The sequence below is a fragment of the Passer domesticus genome, chromosome 8 (genome assembly GCF_036417665.1).
Source record: "Passer domesticus isolate bPasDom1 chromosome 8, bPasDom1.hap1, whole genome shotgun sequence".
NCBI classification, from domain to species: domain Eukaryota; kingdom Metazoa; phylum Chordata; class Aves; order Passeriformes; family Passeridae; genus Passer; species Passer domesticus.
In genome coordinates, this window is record NC_087481.1 from 30,161,051 (window position 1) to 30,187,162 (window position 26,112).

A 26,112-nucleotide genomic window follows, 5' to 3' on the forward strand; every position below is an offset into this window, starting at 1 on the left:
AAGAGTTGTGATGGGTACCTAAGCCAGTTTTTTAAAGAGGTAATTATAGAAAAATAGAGTGCAATTTCTGTAACCTTTGGATATGAAATTACATCATATAAGTGCCTGAAGCAATGAGCAGCTGAACCCAACTACAGGAAGTGACTTCTGAATTACTTTTAAATTAAAAATTCTGATAGAGGCATTCACAGTTGTAGTGTGTTTAGGATATTACATCTGAATATTATTTTTTCTGTACAAGAGATTTCTGTGTATTATTGTTTCACTTGAAGAATATCACAGGCATAAATACAGGCTTGTACCACAGGACTTGTCATATGAAGTCTACCTGCTGAACCATGCTGCAGATTATCAGACACTAGAATTTGGTTTTACTTCCTGTGGTGTTCTCCTGTCAGTGCTAAGCTGCATGGAGTAGATGGGATGGAAGAGATGATAAGGGGCAAGTCACTTGCTTGGGTAGATGTGGCTTTAATTCCCAGTTTTGGCAAAAATAGAGGCTAAAATTAGACAAGATACATGAAGTCAGGTAGAAGTTTGGTCACTTCATGAGCTACTCTTAGGATAATAGTTAGTGTCTTGTTTAGGATCTATACAGAACTGAAATCAGGATGATGGCCTTAAGCATTACTTAAAAATGGAATTGGTTAGAACTTGTCATCACCCTGAGATGTCCTACTGCCATTTCAGTGGCACAACATTTCAGTTGTGCCACTGAAATGAATCAGTCTGAATTATTTGCTGACCACTTCTGACTCTTTGGTAGTAATTTAATGCACTTCTAGTAGAGTTGGAACTAAACCCTTTCTTGGGCCAGAGTTGCAGGAGTATTCAAGCATTGTGGACCTTGCTGTCAGAAGGCCAAGGAAATGAAAGTACACTGGGTTTTGGGAAATATTTCCAAATTATAAATCATGCAGTTTGTCTCCCTTTTGTTTGCTAGCAGAATAAAAGAATCTCCTTGAACTCTATGTGCTTGATTTTACACTGGAGCTGCACCAGCCACTCCTTGTCCTTGTATTTATCTTCCAGGAGTGCTTAGTCTTGAACACGTGCATTTCTTCCACTTCTGAGACTGGGCTGGGCCTATGAAATTGTCTTCTTGTAGATGTGAGGAGCAGCAAATGTCTGTGACTATAAGGTTTATCAGTGGTACAGGCTGTCTCCTGCATGAAGGACATTTTTAGGTCCACAGGAAGTCAGAGTTCAAATGTTGGAAAGTTATTTCCTTCACTTATCAAACACAGACTAGCTGATCTTTTTATTACATCACTAGCTGATCCTTTTATCACATTATTTTCCTTTCATAGTGAGGGCACTGATACTTAATACTTATTCCTTGCAATAACAGAACATGAAAAACTATGCAATTGTTCTTAGTCAACCTATTTCACAGTGATTGCGTGTTTGTTGAAGTTCAGAGATGGTGAAATTAAAGCAAGGGAAGACAGGTTGTCCTCACTGACAATAATGATTTTCAGAAAAAAACAGCCAGCAACAACAACAAATCAAAACCCAACCAAAGGTACTATTTTTAAAAAATCTTACAGGGTAAAGAAAGAGTACTTTCCAAAAAGAGAGACCATTTTTGTTGCAGAACACCCATTATTCCAGCCATTGTCACTGCCTGTTGTCAGTGTCCATGACTCCCCAGGATTGCTGAGTGCTCTGCCCCAGCTTCTCCCAGGTGCCTTCCTGGGGTCTCTCTGTGGGAGGATTTGAATCTCATACAAGGTTTAGCAGATTTGGGTGTTGCTCTGGTATCTTGGAGCGCTGAATTTGACCTACAGAGGATGAAGTTCTTAGAGGAAGGATGCAAGGTTAGAATTCACAATCAGCTATGTTGTCTCATTGTGAAAATGCTTAATGTAATTATAATTGATGATGCTGGTAAGAGTATAGATGAGCTTATAAATACAAGAGTCATGGAACTTTTGCTTGACAGACTAAACTGTGATTAGGATTTTTTTGTTATTTGTAAAGCAAAAGCAGTTGGATAGTGTCCAATAAAATGATATTTAAGCCATGGTAATTACTATTTCTTAGAGAAATATAGGTTTTTTTTGAAGAGTGCCATTCAGACCTGGTTTTTCACCACTGTCACGGTGTAGCAATAGGGATTTGGAGTTTTGGTATTTATTGGGAAGAGGACAAATAAAATGTACTACAAAGGTTCATTTCAAATCCTGAAAAAAGTACTCAGCATGGGAATGTGATGTCCCATGTGCAAAGCAGAAAATTGAAAGTGAAGGTAAACAAATTTACCTAAACCTGCCAGTTCTTCTGTGAGCAAACTCATGTACAGTTGTTTTTCAGTGCAGTTTTAGAATTCCATTGAATAAAAAGATTCTGTGAAATGTATTAGAATGCATGACATATGGCAAATATAATACTGATTAGAATTGACACTTGCTGCCTGGAAATGCAAAATAATAGATACTAATTAAAAAGCTGTATATATGAATGGACTTAGAAAAAAAAATAATGTAGCTGGTGCAAAATATAATGTACTGTGGAAACTTCTGTAGGGGAACCTGAGTCAGAGCACAAACTTTGCTTTAATAAAGCAAGAGAGAAAAAAAATGTTGGGCAAGAACTTTTATGAGATTGTGGAGCTTCTCCCTAGAAAGTATAATCTACATTAAATCCCAATCATCTGATAGCAAAAATATAGTATCTGATAGCAAAAATCAGGTTAGATCATCCTCATCCATTTCAACTACTCAGGGTGAGGAAGAAGATTTAGTACTGAATTTTCCCTTCAATGGACTCAAGTAGAGTACAGGAAGATGAACCCCTGATGTTCCCTAGGCAGGCCCTGTAATGTGCCATTATTTTCCATGCTACCCTTAAGCAGAACCAGTGTGATGAGGTTCATCAATTCCTACTTTTTCTAACTTGGCCATTGCTATAGAACTAATTTTATCTTTTAAGGCAGCTGTGGTGAGGTTTGCATTTACAGTCCAGAGCATTGTTAACACAGTACCACAAGCATAACTCCTTCAAGGAGCAGCCACTGCCCATGACCTTGAATAAATAAACCGAATGTTCTTGGTGGTGGCTGTTATTTTCATATCTTGTGTTCTTTGAGCCAAGGGTATGTTACTGTAACCCAACAAAATCCTGCAGGATGCTACTAGCAGCCCTGGAGGTTATTACATATTATATTATATTTTTGACCTTTCTTTCTCTTCACCAATGAAAAATCACAAAATTAAACTTATTGTAGGCAGTCATCATCTTCTTCAGGAAAGTGGCTTTTAAAAGCAAACAGATCTATGAAAATACAAGTAATGCTTCTGCTCTGGGAAACTGTCCATCTTTACTTCATAGTTTATAAATACACCCATCCACCTCCTCCTGTGGAACCCCGAAAGGGTTTATGTGAAACCAGTGGCAGTGCTTCTATTTTCTCATCCTCAGTGCTGTGTCCACCCTGCATGCGACACTTTGTTGATCTGTTTGCTGTTCACTTTGAATACTTATGCTTGGAATACTTCTGTGGGCACAAACTTTTATTGAGCTAGGTAGCTGTACCCTAAGTGAGTGACCCTCAGTCCACAGTGATTTATACTTTCTTTCCAGAGCCTGTGCCAGCCCACAGGGACTGGCAGAATGACATGGAGAGCAGCCCACAGGAGCATCACTCCCTCGGGACCAGCCGACTGCTGTATCACATCACAGATGGAGACAATCCCCTCCTGTCACCACGCTGCTCTATCTTTAGCCAAAGCCAGAGATTCAATCTAGACACAGAGTCTGCCCCTTCTCCACCAAGTGCTCAACCTTTCATGATGTAAGAAAATCTATTTTAAGTCTTATGTATTTTTAAGACTTTTTCTGCAATTCACAACCTTTGACTCTTCGTGGGTTTTGTCAGTTGTTGCTATGTCATAAAAAGCAAGTGTTTGTATTGTGGCATATTTTGAAATGGGTAATTTGCAACACCAGAAATAGGAACTAGTGTTTCCTCAGTCATAACAGTGTACAATATTTTTTTGAAGTCTTTGTAATTATAGTTAGCAAGGACAGTTTTAAATGTTAGTAATTAGAATGATGAATGAGCACAAGATAGAGAGGGCTCTCTAGGTTTAATACTAAAAAATTCAGCTGTAATTGAGCTGTAGCTTGAGTCACTGATGAGGGGTGACAGTGACATAAAGCATATGAACAGTCCATGTATGTGATTTCCAGAAACCAAGCTGTGAGTTTGGAGAGAAATCAAACTTTCTTAAAGCTTATATACAGAGCTTTAGCTTCAGCTGCATATGGATAATAATCAGCTCTATTGACTTGCAACTGTAAATAATCAGAAACTGAACTGTCTTCCAAATGATAATGTTTATTTCCAGTAATGAAAAACTGAGCTTACTTTTACAAATCACGTCACCACAGTCTCCTGTTATACTTGCAAGATTTTGAATAAAGGTGTGGGTGTTAAATGTAAATACTGGATCAGGCTTTTGCCTACTAGATTAATTTTTAAAAATATATTCAGAAATCCCATGATTAATTTAAAAAAAAGAGAGAATGTAAGACAGATGGTGAACCCATTAGAATACTCTAGGGGTACCTTCAAGCAAAAGCAATTATTTTATGCTTACTTTGTAAAACTAAGCTGTCTCTAGCCAGTGAAAGAACAGAATAGCCATGAATTCTAAAATGTTAAGTGTGTCTGAAAACAAGGCATGGTCCATTATAGCCAGCTCTTAGATCCCACAACTCTGCTTTTGGCTTTTGCAGGCCAAGAAGTTCTTCCAGGTGTAGCTGTGAAGACTGCAAAGAACCACAGACAGTAACTCAGCTTACCAAGCATCTTCAGAGCCTCAAGAGAAAAATTAGGAAGTATGAAGAAAAGTTTGAGCAAGAAAAAAAATACCTGGTAAGACAAGAATTGAAAAGGTAAATACTCCAAGAGGGAGGCAAGAATCCCAGTGTATTTAAACTTATTTAAAACAATGTCAGATAGGGTATTTCTGGTAAAATGAAATAGGAAAAACTTCAGTGAATAGCTTTTCATCACCTTTCAGTGTATGTAGTAGATCTGAGACTGCATTTTCTTTGGATTACCTTTGTAGCAAAATATCCATATTTGAGAAGAATCAGTGAAACATGGCTGACAGGCTTGTGAAACAAAATGGTGCAAAAGGTGAAAAGCTACTTATTTGCTTTGTAGGAGTCATTTGCCTGGAAACTTGTTCTGCTGTGCAGATCCCTTCATTCAGGCAGGCTCCTATGAACCTCCAAAGCCTGGGGCTCTGTACAAGCTGATGGCAAAAATCAGAGAAATAAAACTTGTGGGGGTTGTTTGAGGTCAGTGGTGAGTGCTGTGCTGGGAATTGTGCAGTATAAAAATATCAAAATGTACCTGATGCTAAGGAGGTGTACAACACAAAACAGGGAAGTTTGTGACATTTTCTGACTATATTAAAATTAAGAAAAGGATATATTACCTTTTAATCCCATTAATGGCTGAAACCATAACCTTGTGCGCTGTTTGAATCTGTGGGCGTCATATGCTCCTAGGAGAACAATTTCATACCTAAACAACCCTCACACTATGGCCAGAACAGAAATTATTTCAGGAGCATTATTTTACAAAACTGTTTTGCAATTTTACATATCTGAGTTTTGAAGATTCAGTGTAAATTCACTTTAATTCACAGACAATTTCTAGATGCAAAATAACCCCTGATCTACGAAGCCTTTGTTGTTTGTTTCTTTTGAAATCACTCTTGCACAGGATTTTTCATTTGATTAATTAAGCAGGTCAGTTGAAATTCTGAAAATGCTGTTTCCCAAGAGAATCCCTGTCTTAAAGTAAGAGCTTATTCCTGCAGAGGACAGAGAGCTTCAGTTACCATCCTGGAAATCACTTAGGAACTTGACTAAAATTAGGTATTCGCTCAATCCTTTTGAAGTCACTGAAGTTATTTATCTAATTAGTCAGAGGCTGAAACGTTCATTGCTGTGCTTTTTGGGATCAGAGACGCAACACTCAGATCCTTGTGGCACTGTGTCACAATGGGGAGAGATAAGCCATGACAAATGAATGCCATGATCAAGCCAGATGCTCTGCATGGCTCTGATAGAGTGCAGTCAGAACTGGGGACATTTTGTAGCGCACTGGGGGTGGGGAGGGTTTTATCTGTTTGATCCTTTAACTGCCAGTTCCTTCTCTTTCTTTACATTCTTTACCTTTTCCTTTGCATTCAGCCTTCTCATGGTGACAAGACTTCCAATCCTGAAGTTCTGAAGTGGATGAATGCTCTGGCCAAAGGTCGGAAGCAGCTCAAAGGTACATAATAGAGTGTTGTGTCCCTTTGCTGCTGAGGCTTTTGGAAGTGGGAGTGTACCTGGAACCTTTTGAAGTCACTTTTCTAACCTCACGGCTCTGCTTATTTTTCACAGTGTGTGGCAGTAAGTCTCCCAATGGCAAGAAAGATATGTTGTGATATGACTTGCCTTGATTCCTGAAAGCAGGGATTAAAGTGAGCCAGTTCAACCTTCATACCAAGGCTAGAAAGGGGAAGGGGGGGAAAGCCATCGTCTCTCCCTCATCACTATAAACATTCGTGCAAAAGGCAATGCTGTTCTGAGCACTTTCACGAGGGTCTAAAACACAGAAGTAAAAGTTTCCTTGTAATAGCAAAAATGTAGGTGAAAATGTTTCTTTAGGACTGAGGATACACATCTCTAAGGATGTAATTTAATTTGATCATAAAAACAGATCTTTCCTTGACAATAAATTTGGCCTTGAGGGTCAGGTTTTGACCTTGACTGTCTGCATACCACTCCATTACGTTTGTGGGTGTATCAGATGCTTTCCCTTGGGGAGTCTGTAGCCAAGACTGATTGATTTTTTTGAAGGCTATTTATAATTTCTCTAAATCCTTTTTTTTTTTCCCTGTTATAAATGGATTTTCACTACTAAATAAATTGTAGTGTTATCTTTCATCTCTGTTCTGGATGTAGTTAATAATGTAGATATAGAGGATGTGAATGTGGTAAATAAAGAATTAGAAACTTATCTTGGAGAATTTCCAGAAGAAATTTACTCACTTGAGTACTGTCCTGTTTGACTACTAGATGATGATGATTACTATTATTATTTCCCCTTGAACTCTGTGTTGCAAATCCAGGAAGGGCAAATGCAAAGAAAAGGCCAATCTGCATGGTTACTTCTCTGAAAATCATATCTCTGACTCAACTTCCTGTCTTGAGGGTCTAGGTTGCAAAGATCAGCCTCACCTTCACACCCCAAATGCCTCAATCCTGTGACAACCCTTAATTTTTATTATCCTGAATAATGGCACTGCTTTTAGATGAAGCCAGATTCATGAGGTTCACATGCCAAGAACAATTGAAATGGAAAACACTCAGATGTTTGTAGATCTTTCTTCAAATTTGCAAGGGTTGTCTATCCTTTCTAGCTCTATGGGTTTACCAAAAATTGCTGGCTTTTCCATAAAGCTGGCCTCTATCCTCAGACTGTCACAGCTAAAAAATTGTGTTACTGTTTCTGTGTGGATTTCAACAAATTTAACACAGTTGGACACATCAATCTCCTGCCTTGCCCAAGGTCCTTCACCAGACAGGCATATGCTTGGAACAAAATCAGGTTTTATGGGAGCTAATTCAGAGTTTAATTCAATTTCCTTGCTGCTCTGTGCAGGTCCCTGGAGCTCCAGGGGCTTTGGCTTGGTGTCAAGACAATAGAGTCACATGCTTTATCACATCCAGGCAGGCTGCTGACTGGGAAGCTTCTGTCTTCTGCTGGGTGCTCAGGTGCTCTTCTGCCAAGGGAAGGCATTTAAGAAAGTGGCTGCTTCTCCTTGTGAGGATCACTTGAGCAGCTGTGTTGGCATGGCAGGGTGGCCTCTGGAAGGGAGAGGGACAGTTTAAATTGCTCCAGGAAGCAAAAGATGTTACACATTAAAGTGAAGCAGAATTACTTTCCTATGTGCCTGTGGTATGATAATAATTCTTAGCAAGGAGTAGGAAAGTTTTGGGGTTTTTTTTCCCTAGTAGTGTCAGAGGAAACTCCTTTGCAAATACTTCTAATCTGTTTACTTGCCATGCAATTTACCTTTCAGAGCTGAAACTGAGAATGTCAGAAGAGCAGAGCTGTACCTCCACAGGGCCCCAAAGAAATGAGCACTGTGAAGGCAGTGGCACCTCTAAAGAGGCTGGCACACAGGAGGCCACAAGCATGGAGCCAGCTCCCTCAGTGGAGGAAACCATGGACAGTGTGCTGAGACGACTAAAGGAGAAAAGACAGCACTTCAACCTGCCTGAGACTATTAAGGTATTTAAGAAGCATGGCTGTTCCCTCAGAACTCTGTCACCTGAGGCAGATGTTGGTGTGTGGCTGGCTCAGGGTGTGCCAGGGGGTGCACATCCTCTGTCTGCTGGCACTGCAGTGCATTTTCTCTCTAGTGAGGTGGGAGCTCTAGTGCAGTTTCCAGAAGTGACTCTTCTGAGAAGAATTGCTCAGGTGCAGAAGGCTTTTTCAAGCAGTGCTAAGCATTTTCTGCTCAGAGATGCACTTGTGAAACTGTTTGCCAGGCAGTGCAGGAACCTGCTGACTTGAGGCTGTTTGCCCAGAACTGCATACCTGGTGTACTGAAGACGGTGCAGCACAAGCACCTTGAGTCCACAGAAACTGTGACTAAAAACACTCCTGAAGGTATTTTGATGATAAAGATCCCCTCTCAACTGAGAAATGCTGAAAGCCTCTGCTGAGTCAGTAGCATGCACTGAGGTGACAGGGACAGCACAACCATCCAGACTGCTTTGCTCTCCACCTTGTACATTTGTGCTGGTCCTGCCTCTTCCTCCTCCATGTTCTCAATTACTCTTCTGAATGTAGGGGCAATATTCCATGGAACACGATTGCTTGGCTACGAAATCAGCTTTTGTTTTAAAACTAGTACACATATTAAATTTTTGCTGTGCCTTCACATTCCTGGCACAATATAGGGTTCTCTAAAACAATGTGTACCACCCAAACCCCCACTCTTCTGGGGGCTGGTTTTGCTGTCAGAGGATGGTGCTGTTGTGATGCTATTACAGCCAAGCAGGACAATAAATCCTGCCCTCAAAGGTACCTAAAATCTAAGTGTTGACAGTGACATTTAGACTTTGGGTGATTAATTAAAAAGCTAAAGGGGGTGAGAGGGTGAAGAACTAAATGCTAAACTATGTGAGAACTAAGAAATTATTCTGGGTGGGTTTCAGTAGCAGAGAGTACCCAGCAGAGATAATTTTTAATTTTTGTTTTGTTTCTATTCTTGGTTCTCAAACAACTAGTTGCTATATAAAAACCAGAACAGTGCATAACAATGCCATGCTACTCAGATCTTGGGCACTGCATACATGACTGATTTTTTAATTGTTTCTTTTTATCTGCTACTTTTTTAGAAAGAAAAATGAAATGGAAAAAGGGTTTCATAACCAGAAAACAAACAAAAAAAAAGGCAACAAAACTATGCTATTTTGTACATAGCTCTAAAATCCTAACAGTGCAGACTGTAGGATAATATTTACAGTCATTAATTTTTTTTGATTTGTTGAGATCAGATGACCGCAAACAGATGTCTGTTATGAAACCCACTCCAAAAAAACTTATAAAAGTAAGTTGGGTGGGGGTATCTGTCCCACTCATTTTTCAATTTTTTGGACTTCCCCTAATTTTCCAAAAGAACTTTTGAAATTTAGGAAATGGCAGTGAGGGCTTGAAATATTTTCACAAACAAGGAAATAATGTAAATTAAGTGTTTGCACATGACAATATTTTCAATTTTTTTAAAAAACAAACTTTTTAATTTTCTGTTTTCTTGTGGAGAGAACTTGTGTTTTAAAAACCATCTGTTAGCAAAGGTGCTTGGTAATAGTTATCAAAACTGCTGGGAACAGAGGTTTGAGCAGGAATAACATGAAATCAAATTGATCTATTCCAAAATGATATATTTTTAGTAGCTCCCAAAGTGTAACATTAAAAAAAGATTGGATTTTGATTATGAGTCATCCTGGACTTTTGAGGGAGAATGAGGTTGTGGCACCGATGATGCAAAATGAATCAAGGATGTCTGTGGTAACAGCAAAGATCAAAGGCTTCATTTCAGCTACAAACAACTTTGGTGTTACTGTAGATATATTTTATCTGCAACATTTTGTTTTCTATACAACATTTAGATCCTGCACTAGAATCTGAGCTAGATTAATAGTAAATTAAGTAGCAGCTAATGTTTCTTTTTTGGGGTATTTAGTTATTTTGGCCAAAGACAGCATTTCCATAAAAGCCTGCCAAGTTCTCCCCTGAAGTTCACTGTGGAAAACCTCTAAAGCCCTGCTGAAATACAAATGAGAGCATGTGTGTCCTTAGAAAGGTGCAGGATAAAATCCCAGTATGTCTAAAAAGCACAGACCACAAGATCTGAATAGAAAACAGCAAAATATGGTTTTCAGAACCAAACACTCCTCCTGCAAAAAAGCCTGTGAGTAAAGTTATTGAATGAGAAGGCATAGAGAAAATTTGGGTTGGCATGTGCATGGCTCAGTAGCCCACAAAAGGGTGGCCAGCTGTCATTGTTTGTATTACATAAAATACTACCTCCCAGTATATTACTGGGAGATGGTAATTTATGCAATAAATAGCTCACCTTGGCTTTAGGTACAAGGCTTTAGAAAAAGGTAAAGATTAAGAGCATGAATGTAGGAGTTCAAGAGATAAAAGGCAAATAACATATTTTAATAACACTACTGAAAAAGCTGCACCAAATCTCCCAAAAAGCAAATCCAAGACCCCATCCCAAGCTGGAATCCAAAGTGAGTGTTGGGTGGCTGGGGCTGTGACTGCCTCAGTGCCCTGGGGGAGCAGCAGCCCTGTGCTGCCCAGGTCTGGCTCACAGCCTTTCCCAGAGGAGTGGGGCTGGAGCTGGCCTGATGGGAGCTGGCACTGCTCTATGGAGGTGTCATGTCACTTGTTGCCTTTCTTTATACTTTTTATTTCTAAGCTTGTGTTAAATGCTGCTTTGTAATGAGCCACCACACATCCCCAAGAGGCAGACCAAGGCCCTGGGAACCTGACTCTGTGCCTGCATGGAAACAAAGCACTGCCTTTGACAGGCTCTGGGCAGGCCCAGCCCTCACTGGACTGTCTGTCCTTCTGTCCCCAGCTGGTATTTTCTGTCTGGAAAAACAACAGCGAGCTTGAAGGCACAAGCATGCAGGGAACAGAACAGACTAGTAAGGAAAATAACTGTACACAACATTTTGTGTGCCTCTGTTCCAAGTCATGAAAACCAAACTACTACCTTATCTTTAGGTGGAGTCCCCCTTTTCTTTCTTTATATGTCGCAAATAACTTTTGCCTTTTGTATGAATGTTTGCAGCCTGTCCCCCAAGGCTTTTCTCAGACTGGCTCCCTTTATGTATCTGTCTTCTCATCATTGACCCACTTCAGTTCATATTCTCCTTGGCTATGAAGCAGTGTTTCTATTTAATTAGCATTGAATCTCCTGCTGCTGTACGTAGCCTACAGTCCTAAGATGTCTCAGACAATTCTGTAGTTTGTGGCTGCAGCTGCCTTCTCTCATTTTGAAATTATCAGCTATTTCAAACTTAGCTGAATACCAACCTGTCTTGAGATTGCTAATAAAATGAGCTAATGAAATAGGCTCAAATGCTAAGCCCTCCTGAGATCGTTTCTCTTGTGTAAAATCAATATTAATGATCACCCCATTTCTTCCTAACCACTCAGCTGCTCCAGGCTTAATAGTTTTGGAAAGAATTAACCTTATATTAATTGCAGAAATAGCTATAAATAAACAAATTAGCTGGTTTATAATATTCCTGCATTCTAGTTAGCAGCTCATCTCTTAACATGAATGACAGATGATTTTAGAGTGATTAACTCATGCAGACCTTTTAGGAAAATGTGATTAGCAGTTCTGATTAATGGCTCTGCGCTGTTTTTACATTTGAACATCAAAGAAAAAATGTCTTTCTCCTGTTGAAGTTAATAGCAAGGTGCTCTGATATTAGAAGAGTGTCACTTCTTCAAGGTTGATTTATTTTGAAAGGTAGGGTCTAATTAGTAGTAATTTCTTAGTTACCACTACAAGCCCCCTTGTCATCAGCTTTCTGCAGAAATCCCCTGTGTGTGCCCCAAGCCCCTGGTTCTTGACACGACTTCATCTCCCCACACCTGGGAACACCTGGCCCTGACTCCAGTGGCTCTGCTGTGTCCTGGCACAGACTGTGGGAAGTGACATTCACTTTGTGTGCTCCTTGGTGTTCTGGCCCAGGTGAAAATATGCAACTGTCAGGAGCAGGTCTGGCTGGGGCAAGGGAGGAGACAAATACCTGTTACACGGTGTGCTCCCCACAGCACACACCTGGACAAACACTGACTGTTCACCAACACTGCAAAATCAGCGCTCCTTTGGTACCAGTGATTCATACTGCAGTCTTTGAACAGAAATAAGTTACCATTACAGGTTGGGTTGAATTGCTAGATCCCTATGTTCTACATCACTTACCAGCCAAGGCAAATCTATTTCTCTTTCTTGATGAATAATTAAAAAGTTGAGGAATGCTCTCTATGCATTTTTTCAGCTTTCTGAGTATTTTGTCTCGAATGTTGGTTGTTCTAATTTTTTACAACTAAACATACTTAATATATATGTAGTGTAATTTTGGACTCTGTTCTTGCTAAGTTAATGCCATGTCCCCATTGACCTCAGTGCAGACAGAAATAGAATTCATTATTAATGTTTATCTGGGAAGAAGAGATTATTAAACAGATATGTACCTGTACCCTTGTCATGAAATCCTGACTCACAATCTTATAAATAACTTTTTTAAATAGGATATGACAAAAAAGCAAATGGCTTTGGAAAAAATCAATCTTCAGAAATGTCTACTATATTTTGAGAGTATTCATGGACAACCTGTAAGTATGCCATGGAAAGATAGGTAAATTAAAAATTATCTAACTTCTCTCACCAATATTTTTGGTATATTAAATATATTTAAATGAATTTTACACAATTAACATAATTTTAGTTATTTCAAACTAATTTTCAGATATAAATGTTATTTCCTGAGAGTGATGAATTTGGTTTATATGTTAGAAATTAAAGTAAAATAAAAAGTGGCTCTGTATCTATCTATGATTGGGAAATACAAGATTTGAGGATTAAATTGGAAGATTATATATTCACAGCAGCCTTGGCTCTGCTATCATGTATGATGGAAGGCTTATCAGCTGAGGAAGGTTTTATATAGGGCACCATCTGAGATATGAACTATAAAATTACCTGATCTGTCGAATGTGTTTTCCTTTACTACACAACAGGACTTAAACTATTCCTTAAAATCTTTTCAAGGGACTTCATTTCTGAATGTAGGTATAAACAAAAAAATGCCACAATTGGTGAGATGATGATTTGAAAATTTGTTGACACAGCTGAAGAATTTCTTTTGATATCAATGTCTGTATTCTTGTGAATGTCTGTTTCTGGCTAGTAGTTGTTGTGGTAAAGGGAACTTGCACCTCTGTTTGTCTAAAAAAATGCCAGCTGTTAAAATTATGATCTGATTCTGACCTCATTTTTTGTTCATCTTCTTTGGGCTTGGAATGAGTGCTGAGGGATGGAGTAAGTATGCAAGAAGGGTATGAAGAAATTCTATTTCCTGAGAAAGAAAACAAAAAAAGAAATTATTAGTGCAATGTAGAGGTAATTCAGAGATAAGAAAGAGAATAACAGGGTGCCTTGTAGCACAGGATTCAGAGAGGGTGTTCTGAGGGGTGAGGCAGCTCTGTAACAGCAGCCTTGAAACAGTGCAGTGTGCTGGGGCTGATGTTTGCCCTGCTGATGTCTGGTATGGCTCAGCACCATCTTTATCCAGAATTACCTGACAAGGCCAGACAGAGAGACCACTGACCAGGTTTAAAGCAAAAAAAATTACCTCTTCTGGCTTGTTTGGCATTCCCTGGAGCTCTTATGTGTTGTAGTCAAATGGAAGATGATGCCTGGGGAAGAGAAGTGGGATAGGCAAGCCCTGACGTTCCACAGTGAAGGGTGGCTCTAGAAGTGGTCCCTAAGCATCCATCAGCCAGATGCGTGCAGTGTCACCAGCCTGTGATTGTCTACTGTCCCCCCTGCTCCTGCTGACCAGGCATTTGCCTGTCTGAGCAGCTCTGGACTATTTCCTGTGCCATCAGCCACTGTCTCTTCACACCTGCCATGTGCTCACTCATCTGAGCGGGTGCACCTGGGCCTCTCTGCACTGCCAAAAATCAGTGAAATTGCACCAGGGAGTGCTCATAGGTGTGGGAGCTGATGAGCAGAGGCTGATGCTGGACTAGGGAGCAAATGACTCTGTTTGGACTTTTTACCACTGAGAAGAATGTTATTTCAGGGTGTAGGGGTGTGGTGGCATGGTGTGATTGGTTGGCTGTTGTGCGGGGCAGAGAGGTGGTTTGTCTTGATTTTGGGGTTTTTTCCCTTGTGGAATTTGCTTGTTGCTTTTTTTTTTTTCCCCTTAATGCAGTAAGTCAATCAAGTGCACAGCTAGTTTCCCTAAGGTGTATTGTTGTATTTGTGAACTTTTGTGGCGGGATCAGGCACTTAGCACCTGATTTAAAATCATATTCTCTTCCAAATCAATGCTCCAAGTGCTCATGAAAGACCAAGAACAAAGCAGATGAACAGATGGTAAATCCCCGTTGTGGAAGGCAGCTCTGGTGAGGGATGCAGGCAGCAATCCTGCACAGAGGCAGCTCCATGTGCAGGCTGCAGAGCCGTGTTCTTGGTGCTCTCCATCCCACCGGGCCAGTGAGTGCCTTGTCCCAGGCAGGCTGTGCCATTCCTGCTGCTGCCATCACAGCTCAGGAGCTGAGCTGGCAGTGCAAGGCACAGCAGCAGCACACCTGAACTCCTGCTCTAGCAGCAGCCTCAGAGAGAGAATAATTTGCCCTCTGCCTGGGCAGTGTGGCTCAAGAAAGTGAGGAAGCCGTACAAAGTATTCTCCATTAGAAAATTGATTGCCATTTTCCTTTTTAGAAATTGCATCAATTATATTACAGTTCCCATGGAATATCTATTGAAGCAAAATACACATCTGCTCATACTCTTCTAATACCTTTCTCAGCTTTACAGGAGAAAATTAGAATCTTTTAAATGTACTTTTTAATTTTTTAATTTTTGAGGGCTATGTTTTGTTATGATTTCTCTTTAGGTAACTAAGCAAGAAAAGAGTCTCATGAAACCTCTTTATGACAGATACAGAATTATCAAGAAACTTCTGGCTGCTCCATCTTTGATCACAACAATTGTAAGTTGGAAAGAATTCATCCAATGCCAAGGAAACATACAAAATGCTGTGCTTGATTTGTACCTGTATGTCCATTTTGCAACAATAGAACTACTGATACCAAAAACCCTGCTGATTGGTTAACACAGGGTGTTGATACTTCAAAATGCTCTGTAAAATTCAACTTCCATGCATGCTAGAGGTTCCAATGTGCAGCAGCAGTTTCTGAGGCAAGAACTTCAGAGGGCTGGGTAAGACTTCAAAGGCTGGCATTAGTTTTCCATTGTGGCAAACCTCTGCCACACAGAAGGAAAGCTCTCTCTGTCCACGAAGGACTCTGCTGTCACTGTATCTCACTTTTATATCTTATCAACAATGCTTTCATCAACCATGTAGCACATACATGAAATTTGTAGTACTTTAATAACATATTGGTGCAATGGGACAGTACTGGTCTCACTGTGAGTGAAGGCAGTGGAATCTGGCTACTTGGAATTTAATTAGCATGTCTACCAAAAATACTAATCTAATAGTAGTTGGGGTTAGGTCAATTTTAAAAATTATTATTGTCTTGTTTGATGACAATGTAACTTTAGTTTCTTTGAAAAATCACAGTGCAAAGCTTGGCACACTTGCACCTGGATGTTTCATTGAAAAATTTCACTGCAATTCCCCCTAAGTGTTACTTGTCAGGAGCTTTGCCCTGTGGAGTTGTTATGTTTAAGCCTTGGTTTTGATAGTTCAACTTTTTTTCTGAGGATGGAGGAATGTGAGCAAGACACCAATGTCAGTCTCCTTAGTGGCTATAAAACTGTGGAATCTCTCCCTCCAACTCTTTCTATAGCCAAAACATCTGGATATCATACACATACAGGAGATGTGTATATAAGAGGAGTAGAAGTTCCAGCCAGACTGCATTGCTTACATAAATACAGAATGTTAGTTAAATCTTTGATACATGTAAAGGCTTTTGAACAGACAGAAATAAATTGTTGGCTGGAGATACTTGGGAGCAGGGCCAGCTTCTGTCCTTTTTACTCCTAGTGGCAATGCAACCCAGTGACCCCAGGAGTGCCTTTGTGAGCAGCCTCAGGTAGACCTGGTAAACCTTTCAAAACATCTATTCTGTTTTGAATACATGCAGGAAGTCAGATCCTAATTCTTTATGTTGTCAGCCTATTACTGGAAGCACTGTAATTTAAACAATTAATTTGATAATGTTTTGCATTTCCCAAGCAGGAGGAAGAGGACTCAGATGAAGACCGTTCTCAAAGCAGCCATGAGTTATCATCTGGCCCAATGTCTTGCTTCCCTGTTGAAGAGCACCTGTGTTATTCACAGGAGGAGAGTGAGCCTGCACATATTTCACCTCTGGATGAAAAGAAAGTTTACAGACAAACAGCCTTGTCAATGTCCAATTTACATGAGGCAACAATGTAAGTTCTCTCTTTTTTCCCCCCCAAATGTTTAAAAACATTTCTTGTAGACTTTGTAAGTGACATATGAGCCTTTAAGAGAAATATGAGCCATATTTGTTGCATAGGTATATTCTATACCAAAGGAGTGATTCAGTGCTTTCTTATGGGAGAGGGGAGGCAGAGGAGATTCACTGTTTGGGCAGCACACTGGTGGTTTGAGCTGTTTATTCAAACAATGTTTTGTCTCCAGGAAGAGAAAGGTAACTTGTGCCTTCCAGGAACAGATATGTTCACATACCTTAGGGGATGGTATCTTTTGTGTTTTGATTGGAAGGTCTTAGATGCATAAATGAAGCTAACTAGACTCTATAGAGATCAAATAAAAATTACTTAGATTTCTATGTAACTCAACGATGTGCACAATAGTTTGCTATAAATACTGGGAATATATTTCTGTGCATTTTGTCATTATGAAAAAAAAAATTACCAGGAGAAAATGTCAACAGAATTCTCTCTCTGCTTAAACCCTTATGCTCTGAACACTAGCTAAAACATGGCCTCCAAACATTATGCTTCTGGGTACCACTAGCATTTCCACTGCATCACAGTAATGATTGGGAGCAGCTGCAAATAGGAGCAGGGCTTGCATGTTGACTGTAATTCAGCTACAGCATTTCCTCCTGCGAGATACTGAACCCTGTCAACTCTATTAATTCCACAGGGAATTGAGGCCAGTAGCAAGGCTCAGTCCTGAATGCTTCTCCTCTTCCACTGACCAGAGTCTCTGCCTTCCCTTTATTAGCTGGAACACCAGTAAAAGGGAAGGAGTACAGTGTTGTGTGGAGGGTGACGGAATGTCTTGGGGCTCTGGCCAGTGCCTGGGAAGGGCCCAGAGCAGAAGCTCAAATCCAGGGCTTTACAACCCTCCCAAGCACAAGGGGATTTCATGTTCCTGTTTCTGATCCACAGGCCGGTTCTGCTCGAACATCTCAGAGAAACAAGAGCTGATAAGAAGAGACTTCGCAAGGCTCTCCGAGAGTTTGAGGAGCAGTTCTACAAACAGACAGGAAGGTAAGTCAGCAGGGCCCTCTCCTTGTCCCCTTTGGGTCCTGGGCAGGGGTGTTTGTCTCTGTGAGGGTGAGCAGGACAAAGGGGATGCACCTAAGGGCAGGAAAATACCCTGATGTGGTATTCACATGCTCTCTGAACAGAGATTTCACTTTCTCAGGAGAGAAAGCAGAGAAAAGAATGATCAAAACAATTCTTCTCTCATTTGCTGCTCTTGTGTTTGTGCCCATGTGGGATGTGTTCTGGAGAGTGTTTACCTGAGGTGATTGCTTGATTGGATTCTGGTGATGGTGGTTTGGATTCATTGACCAATTGGACCCACGTGTGTGTGTGTCAGGCCTCTTGAGCAGAGAGTCAGGGGTTTTCTAGTTAGTTAGTGATAGTTCTTGTTAGTGTAATATAGTTATAATATAATGAAGTAATTAATTAGCCTTCTGATATCATGGAGTTCTGCACATCATTCTTCCTGCCCGTTGGGCATCCTAGCACTGATACCTTGGAGATGTCTGGTCTCTGGAGATGTCCATCTATCTCTCTGCTTAGCTCCTTCAAGATGTGGTCATCTGTGAGGAAAGCCAGGATCTGGGGATCTTCCAGGACATGCCTACAATGAGTTTATACCCACCTCAGCACAGGATATTCCCTGAGCTCAAGAGAGGCTGCTAAAAGTCTCTTTCTGAGGATGTCACTCTGCAGGGAATAGACTTGGCAGCTGGGTCATTTGTAAACAGCCAGATTTTAAAACCAGAAGCCACTGGGGTTTTTTTACTCAGAATTAAATACTGGCCATTTTTCACTCTGTTTTTCCTCCTCTTCATTTAGCAAACATTTTTGTTGAAAACCATGGTGTATACGGGCACTGGTAATGGTGGTAACTGGTAACCATTTGCAAGTGACTTGAGAATCAAGTAATTATACTTCCACAGCTGTCAAAAAAGTTATCTAGTATATGAAAATTCAGTATTTAAAATATGACTTTATTTCTGAATATTAGAGCTTTTTTGGTCCTGTCAAATTATCTTAGTCATTTACAGTCAGTAAAAAAAACAAAACCAATCCTCATCAGTTGTTGCAGAATTAATTTTTAATACTGTTTCTCTTGTTAGTCATAAAAAATGATGGTGCTTATATTTGCTTTTATAGGAGTCCTCAGAAAGAAGATCGGGTGCCAATGGCTGAGGAATACTCTGAATACAAGCACACAAAAGCCAAAATCAGGCTGCTGGAGGTTCTCATCAGTAAGCATGATATTTCCAAAACAATTTGAAGTGAATGCAATGCTGTGATATTGTTCTCTAGGAAAAAAAAAGAAAAAAAAAAGGAGAGAGAAAAAAATGCAAGCAAACAAGTAATGAAAAAGAGAAAGTAATTTTACAGGTCTTGGTCTGCTGCACGATTATTGACACACTGAGATTTTTGATGCACTTTACCAATTATAATAGCTGTGATGAGAGAGGACAGCAATATGCAAGAATATTAAGCACGGGTGAGTGGAATATAGTATATATTTTTCCTTTTGAAAAAGCCTTGAAGTGCACTGTGAGAATGTTAAGAAATTAAAAGGACAGTGAAGTAATGTAGATTCTCAGTTTGATGACCTGCTCCAAAAGTGTGAGGAAATGTTCTGCAGGTTTTTAGTATATCTCAGTACATGCTAATGTGCCACACGTTTGTTTCCAGAATTAACATGTGTTATAACTAATTAGTAATGTTGGCTATTAGTGTGCTGATTCACTAGATTAAAATAAATGATTTGAATGAGTGAAGGAAACACTCAGAACATACTCTAGCTGTCAAGACAGAGCTGCCATTCAATTCCAGTGGCTTCAAAGAAAGATGCATAGGGAGAAGCAGTGCCAGGGCTGGGAGCAGAGCAGGAAAAGGCCAGAACAAGACTGCCAAAGGGAACTGGTGGTGTTACAGGAATAAGAGAAAGGGCTTGGCAAAATGAAACAGCTACAGGTTGCTGAGAGAAGATGGAACAAATGTCCTGGCTGCTGTCCTTTTCACTAGTTCACAGGACCTGGATCACAGAATTTAGAAGTCAGTAAATAGATCAACTACATGCTAGTTTTGATTTCTCTATTAACCTTTGCACTTTGGTTTGCCTGACGCTATAACATTCGCTTCTCTAACTACCAAAGCTCGTTCAAACGCATGCACTTTGTAAAATGTTGAAGTACTTCTTGTGTTATAAATTGCCACATATATATATATAAAAACAGGACTAGATTACTGCATTATGCGAAGATATTTTGGATAGATAAAGTACATGGTATATAAGTGAGTGTCACAGTTATCTGATGAGGACTGGTAGACTTCTTGTTTACTGAAAATAAGGTTATACAAAGTTATTTTTCCATTGGAGTTATGCATTTTTCTTAACTTTCAGAGCACCACACTTTGTAATATTAAGGAGAATTGTCACTGTTTGTGGTAGACCATTGATGTGAAAAGTGGACTAGTAATAGAAAGATTATCAGCAGGTTTTGTACTAGAAATTAAAAGCAGGGATTCTGGGAAATTCCTACCCCAGACAGAAAAGAGAGAAGAATTAAAGAAAAAAAAAGGGACTGGAACCAGATGAATAATGTTTAGTGTTTTGCTTTACCTGTCATTTTGTATTGACCACATAGTATAAGCAACCTGTTTTTTATCTTGGTAAAAAGATTTTGATTTTATAAAGCCTCTTATGTACCAACCATGTTTGTATTTATCAAGTATGTAACGGCATGATTTGGAAGATGTACACATCTTCAAGTAGTCTGGAGGAAAAAATATGAACACTAAAAAAGGAATTTTTTATTTTGCACCGTTTGTTGTTTCAGTGTACTGATTTAATAATTTATAACTTAACTTTTATGAATCAGAAATGGTCTTCATAAATCTGTTTTAATTAAAGTCATCTAGAGCAACAGGAACAGATACAGAGCTATTTGAAGTTTACAAACTACATCTTTGATAAGGGAAAATGATTTAATGACATGTATACAATTGATATTAAAATGTAATCTATATATTCTATATGATTGTATAATATTTTATACAACAGTACAAATAAAATATTTTTCTATTATATTTATTATGTCAAGACACAGTTTCTGTTTTCAGTTAGCTAATATAAATAACATAAATAACACTGTCAAACAACACGTTGGAAGTGCTGACATTTCTAGGCTCTGAAATTCAAATCATGCTGCAATTACAACCTTTCATGCTGTTCAGTTATCCCAGTACTTGTTCAGTAGTTAAAATGAATGCATATTTAAACACCATTTATAAGCCGTTATTTTTATTTTGCTAAAGCAGTTTATATAGGATTTTGTTATGTTTGGCAAGAAACAGAAAACAATTTTTGCAGCATCTAGGTATAAATGGTTGCCAGAAAGAAATCCAGGACTTCTAATCATTTAAAGCATCAGGGGAACAGAAGGGAAAGAGGGAGAGAAGAGATCCTAAGAAGGCTATTGGAGGTTTTGAAGACTGGTAGTTGCTTTTGGTGGCAGCGGCATGTGCATGCTTCCGACAGAACTGTCTGACTATGGACATGGGCAACAGAGGCTTGAAGGCTCCTAAGGAACGAGGGGGGTTTTAACGTCCAACACTGATATTGCAGGTCTTGCAGCTGGGATCTTTCTTTGCATTTGCAGTAGACAAGCTCATTAGTTGGTGACCAGTAATTTCAGCAACTGTGCCAAGGGAGAGATCCACAGGATCAGTGTAAATTACTTCCAAAATAACATCCTGGGCGTGATGGTAAACCATGACCCCGTCTTCTTCATCGCAGGTCAGAAATTTGTTATCTTTTATGTTTAGCTGGGGAAGGCGCTGCTTACAGAACTCATCTCCTGGTGACCCCACGGGGGCGATCACGAGGATGACGTAGTGGTAGGCTGTGTACATGCAGTAGAAGTCTCCAAAGTACAAGTTAGTATTTGGGTTGAAGAGTTTTTCAGCTGCAATCTCATACCTGTATCTTCCATAGGGTGAATCTTGGGGTGGCTTCCCAGTGTTAAACTCAGTGTTGCAGCTAAAGAAGATGCCTTCCAGCTTCCCACTGATCGGAGAGCCATGGCTGCCACTGTTATCCTTAACAGAGGGCTGCATAGCATTCCCATGATGCTCTCTACAAATGAAGGACTGGCATTGTTTATTTTGTAACACATGGCAAAGAAAAAGTGGAAAGTTAGGACATCATGCTGTTTGGAAACAGGACTGAAGGGACACAAAGGAAAACCATTAAACTGAAAGACAGGGTTAGTGTCAGGATCTTAGGACCAGGAAAATCAAGTCCCATCAGACTTGGGAAGAGCTAGAGCAATTCCTGTTCAAGGGGAAAATCTGCTTTTCCGGCCTGCCTTTTCTGGCGGCTGTCTGGGCAAAAAAAAACCAAACCAAAACCCCAAACCAAACCCACAAACAGAAAAGCCCCCAAATCACAAATGTCTTTAATTAGCTGATTTGTTCAGACTTACTTACACTACATTTCTAACAATAAACACGTTGACTATTGCAAGTCAGTCTCCATATGCTGAATATGCTGTTTGTTACTATGTATTTTTAGTATAGGCAGTACATAGTTCATGTAGTAGAATACTGCCAGTGAAAGTTATTTCTTAAGGATGCTTTTTAGAGAGGTTATAGGAAAGAATGTACTGTCTGCCAGTATTTTCTGTCCCCAAATGATCATTTCAAGTCTAATTGGTCTACTGCTGACTTCAATCAGTGCAGAGCTGGGCACAGAGAATTAGGCAATTTGGTTAGTTTCCATTTTGGTTGGTATCCAGCTTCTGCAGTCACTAGTCCTAAGGGGAAAAAAAGACTTTTTTTTTTTTTTAACTTAGCTCAATTTTATTCCAGTGAAAAGAAATGTACAACGAACAAGTGAATTTTTGAAATCCCCAAATTGCATTCAGCAGCATTAGGCTGCTAAATTTAGGAGAATACTCCAAAACACCCCCTCTAACATTCCTTAGCACCTGAGATTTTTATGTCTAGCAGGGCATTCCCCTGTGTTTGTGTCCCACACACCTCTGCAAGTGCTCCAGTGGCAGCTTTGACTCCCTCTGCACCTGCAACCACATAATACCTGAAAGGGAACCATCCTCTTTTGTAAGTCCTGTAAAACAGCATATTTGCTCGGCACCCTTATAACAATGTCTTTATACTCACTGACATGACAGACTAAAAATGCATGAGGCTGCATGGGGCTACAGATTATTATGATTCTTATATTCCCCTCTTGCTTTGCTTTTACTTTTATTTTATTTTTTCCTTCTTTTAGGAAAGGGGAAACTAGCCAAGAAAGTCTGTTCTCTCTCTGCTTCTAACTTGCAACAGGTCCATGTGAAATGGTGCTGTGTGGGAGAAGGTTTTGCTTGGTTAAAGTGGGAGGTAGCAGTCAAAGCAAACAAACTCAGCGTATACATTACAAAACAGCTCTGAATAAACTCATAAATATCCCCAGCTGTGATTAGTTTTTTCATTATTTGTAATCTCCTCAGCAGCACATTTTTATTATACTCTAAGATGCATTTCAGAAGTCTTCTGAGCCATTCAAATACTACCTATTGTCTCAAGCCCTATTTCATAAGACATTGATTGGAGTGGGGAGTATAATTAGTATTTTATGACTGAAGAGATTACTAGGGAGAAAAAAAAAAGAAGAAAAAAAAGGTTGGATAATCTTAAATAGCCACCTGAAACCTCTGCAACCTGAAAAGTCAGGCTTCAGTCTTAGGAAGTGGGTTCCATTTCTGTGGCAAGATACTGACATCCAGTGGCCAATTAGGCTAATTATAGGTCGCCCTTTCGGGGAATCTGAGCTGCTTTTGGTGCTCCCAGCCCAGGTAAGCTGCAGTGACACAAACACCCCTTCTGAGCTCACCTCAACCCTCCATTTAGGGGCTGCTTTAGCACAGCTGCCTGTATGCCAATGCTACCAGAGCTTTTCCAGGCTGTGTGATGACACCAGAGACCATGGCAGGCATGGGATGACAAGGAATTTCCCCTAATAGGAAGCACATGGTCAGGGCTTTTAACATAACACGCAGACAGGTGTACTGGGGAAGGATTACCCTTTGTGTATATATTACTCTATTTCTGATCAAAAGAGGAGACCATCAGCCAGTTCTGGTAGTGTAGCTTCCCACTGGCCTGGTAAAACAGGTTTTTGTCTCCAGCTTACTAACAGAGGGAAAACAAACCCATCTCTATTGGTGTCAAACCAAGAAAGAATTTAGCGGGAAGAAGAGGAACAGACAGAGTGCAATCAATTAGAATCACATTTGGCAGAACAAGGCTAAACCCACAGCTATAAATGCACTCAGTGGCAATTTTCAACACTAATGAACACAAAGTCAGATGCACTATGATTACATAGCTGAAAACAAAGCAGTGTGAGGATCAGAACAGCACAGGCATTTCCCTTCTGTGGTATCTAGCCCAGGATGGCAGCAGTGGTTATGAGGGTCTCAAAGAACCTCAACAACTGCAATTTATTCTCTACTTCTACTGAGTTTTGCAGCTGTGTCCCTATGTGCAATAAAATAATCCTTCCAAAACACAGAATGGCAAGAGCAAGTCCATGCTCTGCAATATCCAATACACTCCTGGAATAAATTAGATACCCAAGACTACAAAATGGGAATGTTTCCAAATATAGTAGACTCTGTTCTTTGAAGCTGGATTGCCTTGGGTTGTTTTAAAAACTTTCCATTCTAGGCAGGTACTAGTGGGACACTCACACAAACCTGAAATTATGTGGCCCAGCAAGAGCCCTATCTCCTGATGAATATTAAAGAAGCACAGTCAGTGGTGCAGCTTTCCAACACACTGCTTACCTCTCATCCATGTTCTTCTAACAGGAGAAGGTTACTCTGTGTGGCTGTTCCTGCTGATGCAGCACGAGTTTTGACTCCTTCTATCATAAAGTCTGCTTTTCTCTTATCCTGATGCTTCTGACCGTGTGTGGAGGGCACACCGGGTCTCCAACAGAACAGGGAACCTACCTCCAGCTATCCTGTTTTTTCATTCCAGGTGAAGCATGGTGGTTTAACACTGCCCAAACATAATGCCCTCTCCCTCCTCACATGGTCTACAAATTAACATTCAGCTTGCAGAGTCTGTATAACTGCATTTGAGCATGGAAATAGGATGGTTGTACATGGGAGACAAATATTTGAGATGGAACTCTTACATGCAGGCAAACGCCTGTGCACACTGCTGCACACTCCTACTGTCAGTCATCTCACTCTTAATTTCTCAGTACAGTGGAAATATTTGGCTACTAAACTCTCAATTATGATTACAGATGCTTTAATCAGCTGGAGTCCCTATCAGTACCTCAGTTTCTGCTTCAAAACACAGACTTTTATTGCCTAATGGAGGTGCTGAGTTAAGCAAGGTGAAAGAAACAATTTGTGTTTTATTCTTTGCCTGCCTCTGAATGGGCTATAAAGCATACAGACATTCTGCTCTAGCTTCAGCACAGCTGTCTCTATTTACTTATTTTCATTAGTCCTTTAATTTGCCAAAGGACTTTGAATATATTTGGTTTCTTACCTGATATAATCAAAGTATTCTTTGTGCTGATTCCGATAAAAAACAGACAGTTTAAGCATACGGCCTGCAATCACTTCAGCTTTTTCCAATAGCTGTGTTAGGTGAACTTTTGAATAATCTGGAAAGGAAAGACAACCTGCTAGTACAGGAGGCAGGAAAAACCACAGCACTCTCCAAAAGCCACAGACACACAGACTGAAAACTAGGAACAGTCTTGGTAATACACATCACATCATGCCCCAGTTCTCAACAGTGGAAACAAACAAATCAAATGGCAGGAGCAGGTGTTTGTGAGTCCCCCCACCCCTTCCTCATGAAGACTCTGCAAGCCTACAGCAACTTTCAGCTCAGGATTTCCTATGTTAGAGCTGGTTTCCCTGTGTGTGGGACTGCAGTGCAGCTCAGGACTGCAGAGGAGCTCAGGACTGCTCTCTCTGGCTCATATCAGTTGATAAACTGTTTGCTACACACCTGGTTGTGAGCCAACAACCAATGACAGTACTAACAAGGCTTGCTTAGGACCCTGCTTAAATAGCTTCCCAACCAACATGGGATTCATACTGAGCCTGCCTCAGTCCTCAGCTTTGATACAGGCATGCACAGTGACAGCAGGTCATGAACATCCAAAGGAAACCTTATCAATCAGACAGGCCAAAGTGATGCTCAGGATAGGGTGTAGATGGTGCTAGGGCTTTGCAGCATGCAGAGAAGGCAGAGCAGCAGAATGTCTTAAGCTGTC

General features: G+C 40.1%; 2 protein-coding genes across 11 annotated transcripts in view; one reads left to right on the forward strand and one right to left on the reverse strand.

Annotated features, from left to right (window-relative positions):
* The window catches only part of FAM13C (family with sequence similarity 13 member C), a 47,558-nt gene extending 26,133 nt beyond the window's left edge, over nt 1-21,425 (forward strand). For 3 of the 4 annotated variants that reach the window (XM_064430041.1, XM_064430043.1, XM_064430042.1), the window contains 9 exons: nt 3,586-3,796; nt 4,744-4,882; nt 6,217-6,298; nt 8,097-8,308; nt 12,875-12,958; nt 15,250-15,345; nt 16,561-16,760; nt 17,712-17,813; nt 18,954-21,425. In XM_064430041.1, the coding sequence (XP_064286111.1) occupies nt 3,586-3,796; nt 4,744-4,882; nt 6,217-6,298; nt 8,097-8,308; nt 12,875-12,958; nt 15,250-15,345; nt 16,561-16,760; nt 17,712-17,813; nt 18,954-19,077 (1,250 nt within the window). In that variant the 3' untranslated portion in view covers nt 19,078-21,425. The remainder of the gene's footprint in view (nt 1-3,585; nt 3,797-4,743; nt 4,883-6,216; nt 6,299-8,096; nt 8,309-12,874; nt 12,959-15,249; nt 15,346-16,560; nt 16,761-17,711; nt 17,814-18,953) is intronic. The other variant, XM_064430044.1, reaches the window with a different exon arrangement.
* Nucleotides 20,591-26,112, reverse strand: part of PHYHIPL (phytanoyl-CoA 2-hydroxylase interacting protein like) — a 125,723-nt gene continuing 120,201 nt past the window's right edge. For all 7 annotated transcript variants that reach the window (XM_064430050.1, XM_064430051.1, XM_064430049.1 and 4 more), the window contains exons 4-5: nt 25,374-25,491; nt 20,591-21,936 (exon numbers count right to left, since the gene is read on the reverse strand). In XM_064430050.1, the coding sequence (XP_064286120.1) occupies nt 21,402-21,936; nt 25,374-25,491 (653 nt within the window). In that variant the 3' untranslated portion in view covers nt 20,591-21,401. The remainder of the gene's footprint in view (nt 21,937-25,373; nt 25,492-26,112) is intronic.